Source organism: Canis lupus, chromosome 16 (genome assembly GCF_048164855.1).
Source record: "Canis lupus baileyi chromosome 16, mCanLup2.hap1, whole genome shotgun sequence".
Lineage (NCBI taxonomy): Eukaryota > Metazoa > Chordata > Mammalia > Carnivora > Canidae > Canis > Canis lupus.
In genome coordinates, this window is record NC_132853.1 from 5,526,382 (window position 1) to 5,535,478 (window position 9,097).

General features: G+C 60.8%; 1 protein-coding gene across 3 annotated transcripts; it reads right to left on the bottom strand.

Annotated features, from left to right (window-relative positions):
• Nucleotides 1–127: 127 nt before the first annotated feature.
• On the bottom strand, nt 128–9,097 carry AK1 (adenylate kinase 1). 3 transcript variants are annotated; one of them, XM_072778034.1, is made up of 7 exons: nt 8,836–9,097; nt 6,110–6,148; nt 4,495–4,530; nt 4,150–4,313; nt 3,331–3,447; nt 613–804; nt 128–365 (listed from the first exon to the last, which is right to left on the bottom strand). In XM_072778034.1, exons 2-7 carry the CDS (start codon nt 6,114–6,116, stop codon nt 297–299), a joined length of 585 nt encoding a protein of 194 aa, XP_072634135.1. In that variant the 5' UTR covers nt 6,117–6,148; nt 8,836–9,097; the 3' UTR covers nt 128–296. The 3 variants fall into 3 exon arrangements, with proteins under 3 accessions (XP_072634135.1, XP_072634136.1, XP_072634133.1); XM_072778035.1 differs by lacking the exon at nt 8,836–9,097 and adding an exon at nt 6,302–6,446; XM_072778032.1 differs by lacking the exons at nt 6,110–6,148; nt 8,836–9,097 and adding an exon at nt 4,844–4,986.

The window sequence follows — 9,097 nt, forward strand, 5'->3', positions numbered from 1 at the left end:
CTAGGGGAAGGCAGCTGGCCAAGGTGGGCTGAGGGGCCCGAGGGAGCCCGGGAGGGTGAGGGACTAGGAGAGGCCATCCCGTGTGGATCAACTCCAGTGAAAGCAAAGAAAAAGGAATAAGACCGAATGTCCTTGGAAATTCCTTTAGTGCTTGGCTGTCCATGAAAACAGGATAAAGTGGCTTCCTCTGTCTGTGCTCCAGCCGGGCAGGGTGGAGGCGCTGAGCCCAGGCCAGGACAGCCTCAGGCAGGACAGGGGTGGGGCGGGGCTCGGCTGGGGAAGGGGCTCTGGGACTGCTACTTGAGGGCATCCAGGTGGGTGCAGACTTGGGAGAAGACATTGTCCACGGAGCCTTCAGCATTGACCTGTGGGGAGAGCGCCCGAGGGGCGGAGGGGACAGGGAGGTCTGGGCCGGCCCACCGAGGCAGGGGCTCACTCCCCGCAGGGGCCTGGCCTGGCTGCAGAGCTCGGAGCCCTGCCACAAGGGGCAGCAGCCCATCACCGCGCCACTGGGGGAACCAAAGGAGGGCTGGCCCCAGGTCACCGGGATTTTGGCCACCCCGAGCAAAAACCCGGTTTCCCAGGGCTCCCCGCGGCCTGCAGAGGGCGCACCTTGCGTACGATGCCACGTTTCTCATAAAAGGCAATGACAGGTTCTGTGGCCTTGTAGTAGGTCTCCAACCGCTTCTTGATGGTCTCCTCATTGTCATCCACTCGCCCGCTGGTCTCTCCACGCTTCAGGAGCCGCTGGGTCATGGTCTCTGGGCCTGCGTCCACATACAGCAGCAGCGTGGGCTGTCCAATCTGCAGGTGGAGCAGTACTCATAGGGGCCCCATTCCTGCCCCTGGGCCACCTCCACCCCGTGCATGGCCCCACCTGAGACCCACTCAGACCTCCAAGCCTTTCCCCAAGGCAGCCTGAGGGACCTTCCAAAAACCACTGCCCTGCTCCCCACCTCTCCCATGGCTCCCCAGTGCCCTCAGAGGACGGCTTCCTGCCCTCCTCATCTCGTGTTTCCCACTCCTTGGCTCTCCTTGCTTCAGCCACGTGGACTCTGTAGTCTGGGCTCTCATCAACCTCCTCCCACGCCAGGCCGTTGCTCATGCCAGAAACTGTTACCCTCAATACCAAGTGCTGGCCTTCAGATTGGAACAAAAATCTCGTTCCTCCAGGGCAGTCTTCCCGGATGCTACCCCCACCACCATTCCCAGCTCCCTGCAGGAACCCCACCACCACCACCCCGTTTTCCTGCTGGGCATCTGTTTCAGGCAGCTCAGAGCCATCTTCCCTGAAGCCTACCTTTTCCAGCTGGACTCTCTGTGGCCCAGAGAAGGAGACTGGACTCCCTGGCTTTGGAGGCCTCCAGCCAGGCCTGAACACCATTTCCCACATCTGTCCTGGTTGCCCTGTCCCCCCACCTTTTTTAAAAATTTTATTTATTTATTTATTTATGATAGACAGAGAGAGAGAGAGAGAGAGAGAGACACTGGCAGAGACACAGGAGGAGGGAGAAGCAGGCTCCATAGCAGGAGCCTGACACGGAACTCGATCCCGGGACTCCAGGATCGTGCCCTGGGCTAAAGGCAGGCGCCAAACCGCTGAGCCACCCAGGGATCCCCTGCCCTGTCCCCTTGATTCTGTTCTCCTCACACCATCCTGACCCTTCCAGCCAAGTCCATCCTGCCCTCTCCTCCGCCCAGAATGTCTCAGGAGGTATCTGGTGATTTACTTAGTTTCCCTCTCCCCTGCCAGCCAGGGGCCCCTGAGGGCAGCAAGGCATCTGTCTGCACAGCAGAGCTGGGCAAGGACTTGACAAAGGCTGCCTGGAGGGGTGACGGCCCCGCTGAGCTGGCCGTGGTGGTGGTGGTGGTGTTTCTGAACAATGTCATTGTCACTGGAATAAACATTTCATCCCCGAAAAGGGTGAGAAGGAGCAAGGCTGACCCATCCTCAGTCGATGAGGCCCTGATGCCCCCTGGTGTCCAGATCTGAGAAGACCAGGTGCCCGAACCCTGGGAGGCCTTGGCAGGGCTGGGCCCTGTGCTGAGCCCACTGCCCACAATAGTGCCAACAACAGCCCCAGGAGGGAAGGAGACTGAGTAATCTCATTTTCCAGGTGTGGCCCTGAGGGTCAGAGATGACATCACACAGCTGGTACGGTACGTGTGTGTCACAACCAGACATGCTTCGAGGCTGCCTAGCACCTGACCACAGTGTCCATGCCCTCCTAGTCTGAAGGAAGCCCAGCCAACTTCCATTTCAAAGATAGGGAAACTGAGGCTCAGGACAGGGTAGACACTTTCTTGAAGTCCTGCAGGCACTTAAAGGTCAGGAAATACAATCTCCTACCTCTGGATGAGGCTCAAAGCTATGGAAACTCAATGATGGCCCCAGTCTTGCAGGCTTGGGAAAGTGGGAGTTGAGGGAGTGGTCCTGCTCCAGCCTACTGGGATCTACTAAGAGGCCCTCCTTGAGCCCGCCCCACCTCTTGCTACTCCCCCTCCCCTTGCAGCTCTGTTTCCCTAGTATGACCTGTGACACCAGAGGCATGGGGGTAGGGGTGTACAGCCCTGTGTATAAGTGTGCTGTATCAGTGTGCATGCACTGTGTGAGCATGTGCGTATGCTGCCAGATGTGTGTGCACATGCATGCATGCCTGTGCACATGTGTGTCTGTCCGTGGCTTTGTGCACACGTGTGTGTGCTCTGTATGTGCTCACATGTACATGTGCTTGTGTGCCTGTGTGTTTGGGAAAGGTGTCCCCCACCCCATTTTCCTGCTGGGCATCTGTTTCAGGCAGCTCAGAGCCATCTTCCTTGAGGCCTACCTTTTCCAGCTGGATTCCCTGTGGCCCAGAGGAGACTGGACTTTCTGGCCTCAGGAGCCTCCAGCCAGGTCTGAACCCTTTCCCACATCTGTCCTGGTTGCCCTGCCCCCCAGCTGACCCTTCCAGCCCAGTCCATCCTGCTCCCTGCCCCTCTGCCTAATGTTTATAAGATGCCAAGCCCCACTTCTGAAGGGTACATTCTCTCTCATCGCCATTCTGCTCCATAAGGCAGCCGCCAACTCTGTCCCCCTATTTTGCAAATGGGGACACTGATGAGGTTCCAGGAGGCAAAATGATTGGCCGAAGGTCTGCTGAGCCAGAACCTGAGCTCAGGTTTGTGAGCTCTCCAGTCTGTGCTTCCTCTTCTTAAACTCTTCCCTGGTTGCCCTCCTCACCCTTCTCCCCTCCCCGACCCCACAGTCAGTCTCTCTCTGAACATAATGGCAGCCTCTGCCTGGCTCCCCCCACCTCACAGCTCCCAACCCAGCAGGTTGCGCCTTACCCTCCGCTCAAACTCCTCTCCCTGCTGTACCTCCCGAGGGTAGCCATCGATCAGGAAGCCTTTGGAAGTATCTACCTTGGCCACCATGGCATCTCGGAGCATGTCCAGCACTGTCTCCTGGGGGCACAGGAAAAGATGGCGGGGGTCATGAGCTCCTTCCCCTATCTCTTCCTCCAGGCCTCTGCCCTAATAAAGGTGTTCCAAACAAGCCTCCCTCTCCAGGAAGCCTCCTTTGACTGTGAGCACTTGACTGGTTGATCAAATCATTCATTCATCCATCCATTTGTTCAACAGTATGTACTGAATCCCTCCTCCCAGCCAGCTCCTGCCCAGGAGGACCATGGGAACAAAGCAGAACCTCCTCAAGAAGCTCACAGTGTGGTGATGTTGATTAATCAATTTCCAAGCATGACATAGGTTGAATGGGCAAAGAAGGAGGGCTTTTGTAGTTATAAGATTAGGGGGTCTAAGCTCAAATCCGTGGAGCCAGGAATGTCTGAAAGGAGGAGGAAAGAACATTCCAGGCAGGAAGGAGTATGACGGGATTGACAGGACAGAAAGGCCAGAGCAGCTGGAAGGTGGAAAGTTGGGGTAGGGTAGGGTGAGTGGGTAATGTGAGGCTGAAGGGGTCAGCAGGGCAGGGTCCTCAGAGCTCTGGGAGCTTCTAGAAGGAATTTCCCTGCCAACGGCAATGGGGACCGGAGCAGGAGTGTTTGCAGCCGGGGAAGATCAAGGCAGCATTGCCAGGGCATCATGGGCTTTGCTGGCTGGAGCCCGCTCAGGGCCACCATCACCCCCCACCCCACCGGGCCCACTCACCAGTGGCACCAGCTGCCCCTTCTCCATGATTTCCGACAGCATCTTGCCCCTGGCCGAGCCTGAGCTGACCTCGGCCCTCAGGAGGTCCCCGGTGGAGAGGTGGGTGTAGCCGTACTTCTGCACAATCTTCTCACACTGGGTGCCCTTCCCTGAGCCGGGCCCTCCTGCAAGCACCCACCCGTTCGGAAGCCCCATGAAATGGGAGCTGCTGCAGGGACAGGATCTGCCCAGATCACCCAGTGAAGGAGGGGCGGAGCCCGGGGTGCAGCCCCCAGGCCCAGGCTCCCACAGACACCTGCAAAGAGCCTCCCTGCTTGCTGCCTTACCCGCCTGCCTTGGACTCACCCACCACAAAGATGATTTTGGTTTTCTTCAGCTTCTCTGCGGGAGAGAAAGGGGGAGCAGGGTTCAGTCACTCACTTGACAAATAGCCAGAAGCACCTCTGGAGTCCCAGGCCCGTGCCAGGCCTTAGGCAGAGGGACAGACACGGCTCCTGCTCCTGCCCAGAGTGACCGGTGACAGGGGAGCAAAGCTCAGCGGTCAGGGAAGGGGGGAGGGTATTCCAGGCAGAAGAACCAGCACAGGCAGAGGCCTGGAGGCTCCAGACTTCGCACAGGCTGAGGACCACTCCAAGGGGCTCAGAGGCCACCCCCACCGCCCCTCCCCGTGGGCGGCTGGGCTGCAGCGGGTCACCTCTGGCCTTAGAGTCTTCCACGTTGCGGTGGTTTCTGGAGCAGCAGGCACCCATGGTCCTGTTCTCCCGTGTCCCCTAGCCTTCCCCTCCCAGACCCTGGGCCTGCCCATTGCCCGCCTTCTCTGGGCAGCACAAGTATGGAGTTGGCAACCGCAACATATGTTGCCCTGGAGACTGTTGCCAGGGAAGAGGGCTGCGGTGGGCATGTGGAACCCTTGCCCAGAGAGGGAGGTGAACTCATGCTGCAGCCTCTGCCTTGTCAGCCCTTAGAACTCAGCAAGACCCCAGCCTCACCAGACAAGGGAAACAGGCTTGTAGAGGCCAGGGCCTGCTCTGAGGATGCCGGGCCTGGAACTGGAACCTGGGCCCTGTTCCCAGACTGCTCAGCCTTGCCCTCTTCTCAGGCAAGTAGGCCCTCACTATGTCACCTTAGGCAAGGATCCCCACCCCTCCCTGGCTCTCTGTCCCTCCCGAGGAAGGCCTGGCAGCTCCCAGGGGCCCTCTGGCCCTGAGGCTGGAGGCCTAGAGGACCTGTCAGAAGAACAACTCCTTGTGTGGGTTCCCATCAACTGCCTGCCAAGTGCCTGCCAAGTGCTGGGTACAACCTGGAGGTGGGGGGAGGCTACACCCCAGGGCCAGCTGATGTCTGGGGCCCAAGGGGAAGAAGGGTGACCCCTGGCTCAGGCAGCAGCAGCAGGCTCCTTTAAGAGCCGCCCAGGCTGAGGCACAACGCCAAGGATGGGGCGGTGAAACTGCCAGGAGGCAGGCCAGCCAGGCACCCTGCTGGCTGCACGTCTCCCTCCTGTCCAGGCCCAGAGCAGCCAGGAGGGCCCACGGTGTTCTCAAGACCCACCCCCTCTGGACAACAGAGGAACTGAGTCCCACAGAGGGGCTGGACCTCACCTCGTCCTTGTCAGGCTTGGCATTCGTATACTTGGGGCCCCTCCCCAGGGCTAGCTACCCCCTTGCCAGCACCCACCCTTTCTAGAAAGAGGCAGGGATTCAGCTCTATAAATACCAGCGTAGGAGGTGAGCTATGGGGCCCTCAGGAGCCTCACGGAGGCCTCATTGCTTCTAAAATTAATCTTGGAGCTGGCAGATCCCATGAGATGCCTGAGGAAGATGCTGGAGGCTCCCAGGCAGGGCCCTCTGGCAGCCCCAGAACCTCCTCCAACCCTTCTCAGAACGTCTCCTGAAAGCACACCCCCTTGACAGATGGGCACACTGAGGCCCAGGCAGTGAGCAGGAAAGAAGAGCCTCGGTACCTTCCATCCTGCTGAGGTCCGGGGAGCCGAGTCAGCACACTGCAAGACAAGGGTACAGGCAGGGCAGGTGAGGGGGACCTTCCTCCACCTGCCCTGCTCCTGCCAGGCTGCACGGTATGCGCCAGGCCCTGACGCTCCCAAGGGTACAGGGCAGGGAAGGCCCCGAAGGTTGGGTGACCTTGGGAAAGTCACCTTTCCTCGGTGTGCTTCCACGGCCTTGCCTGCCACAACAGGGCGGCAGCCCCTTCCCGTTCACCTCTTCCCACTGGAGGAGCCAGTGGTGAGGACAGTCCTCAGGGACACCAACAGTGGCGTCAGCAACCGCTGAGCGGCTCCCCTAGTTAAGTCCCAGAAAGCAGACGTCTGCCCAACACCTTGGCAACACTCCCTAGGGCCAGGAGGAAAGCTTGTGGAGGGGAGGCCGGGGTGGGAAGCCCTCTTGAGCTGCATGTGTCTTCCTCTGGGCTGGGACTGGGACAAGGATGCTCAAAGGGACACAGAAGCCTGCCGGGGAGGAAGCTGCAGGAGTTGCTCAAGTGGACACAGCCCTGGAAAGTTTTCGTGGGGGGGGTCTCACCCTCTCATACGGCCCCTGCCCTCTCACCCCCTTAGGATCTTGCTGTACCCCCTGCCTTCCTCTCAGCATGTGAGTCAACCACACCCCCTCTGGGGACCCCACTCTGCTCCAACCTCTCCTTCCACCTAGAGTTGCCACCTACATACCCATCTGCCCTCCCCAAGGCCACCAGCGACCATCACAGCCACTCTTGCCCTGACCTTTGACGCCCAACCCTTAGCCAGCATTCCCTCTGCCTGGCATCTCCCCAACCCCCTTACTTCACCCTCACCCTGTTGGCTTCAGGTTCCCAGGATCCCTGTTTCTGCCCAGCCAAACTGGCCCTCCCTCCCCAGCCTACGGTCCCTGGACAGGCCTGGAGTCCCCACAGACTCTCCCATGTCCCCAGTTCCATGCCCTGTTGCCCAGCCAGAGGCCCCAGTCTGTGTGAACATCCTTCTCCCACACCCCACTTCACCCCTGCACATGCATACCCCCTCTCTTGCTCCTGAACCACTCTCCGTCCAGCCTGTGTCCTCACCACCACTCCCTTGTTCCAGCCAGAGTGCCTGGCCACTGCCCCAGCCTCCCATGGGTCTTCCTGCCTCCATACCCCACCAGGCAATCTGCAGGATTCTTTCTGGTCAGCATCAGACCCCATCACTCACCTGCTTAAAACCCTTCCATGTGGGGCCCCCTCAGCTCCCAAGATAAGCCTGAGCCCCTAACATGGATGATAGGGCCCAACAACCTGGCTCCTGCCCCCCCTCTGCAGCCTTAACAGCCACCATTTGAACAGTTTGGAGCTTCCTCACCCCCCATGTCTGTGTCCCACCTCCAGACCCTGATGCCTGGATGCTTTTCTCCAGGTGCTACTGTCCAGGATTCAGTTCAGGTGTCACCTCCTCCTGAAAGTCTTCCTGGACTTTGCCCTCCACTCCTGGACTTTTTGCCTCCTTTGAACGCCCCCAGCACTGCACACACCACATGGTATTGGACCGCTCTGTTGTGCAGCTGGCGTGTGTGCCCCACCAGACTGGGCCTGGGCCTGGCTCTGGGCAGAGCAGAGGGCTGGGTGCCTCACTCTGTGCTCGGAGCTGTCTTGGAAGGTATTTGAGGCTTAGAGAGGAGCAGAGACTTTCTCCAGAGACTGGCTGGGGTGAGACTCAGGCTGCATTTTCTGCTGCTTTAGGCCTGGCACCCAGTAGGTCTTTGAGCAGTTTTGCTGACTGTCCTGCCACTCGTGGGGCATGAGTTATAGCCTCTTTCCTGCTGAGTGTGCTTAAGGAAGGGTAGAGACAGCCAATGCTCCGAAGCAGCTGGCAAGGGAGGTGGAGGGTCCCAAGGCCAGGGAGAACCTGCGGTGACACCCTGAGGAGTGGCCTCGCACCCACCTTGCCCTGCCTCCTCCCAGTAACCTAAGCCCCTCTGTCCTACTGGCACCTGCTACTTCCTTGGTCCAAAATAACTTGGGTCGTGAGGAGGCCTCCCAGAGGCCAGGGGTCCAGGATGGGGTTGGGTTACCGGCTCAGCACCCAGGCCTTATAAGGCCCCTAGGTCGAGCCTGCAGCAACTCCACTTGTGACTGGGTGGTCCGCCCAGGGGCCTGGGGAACTGAGGCCCAGAAGGACAGTGACTTAAGGGTTCCTCGTCACTCAGCTGTGTGACCTTGGGCAGCTGGCGTCCCCTCTCTGGGCCTGCACCCCCGGGCCCCATCCTGCTGCTGCTGGAGACTCCTGGGTGGAGATCTGAGCGGTGCTCAGAAAAGGTCCCATGTGTTGGCCCCGGGCTCCCTTAGAGCCCTCGCCCTTTCAGGAGGCTGGGGCAGGGGCCCAACATCCAGGGGGCTCAAAATGACACGGCAGGCAGGATAGCTCCTCTCCTCCAACTCGGCCCGCCAGTCCTCCAGGGCAGGCGTCAGGCCACAGCCCCCTTCCCTGGGCCCCAGCCGGGACGCGCCAAGGCAGGGGCACAAAGGGGCGTGGAGCGCAGCACACGTCCCCCGACCCGGGCACACGCGCGGCGGCCGGTGGCACGAACACCCGGAGCAGAGCCCGGGAAGAGCAGACGGGCGCACCCTCGCGGGTCCCAGCTGCCCGCACAGGCCCGCGGCCGCGCGACCCCCACGGCTGCCGACGCGCAGCCCCCCCCCGCGGCCGCGCACACTGACCTGGGGAGGCGAGCGGCGGCGCCGGGGCCGGTGGTGCCCTGCCCGGTGGTGCCCTGCCCGTCCTCGCCGCCGCCCGCAAAGGCGACTATTTATAAGGCTGTCGGCGGCGCGCAGCATGCCGGGAGCCGGCGCTCGGCGGGCAGGGAGGAGGCGGGAGGGAGGGAGGGAGGGAGGGGGCGAGAGGGGCCGGAGGGAGGGGGCGCCCGGGCCCGGGAGCCCGGGCCTCCTACCCCTGCAGGGCTTCCCGCCCCGCGCCGCCGCC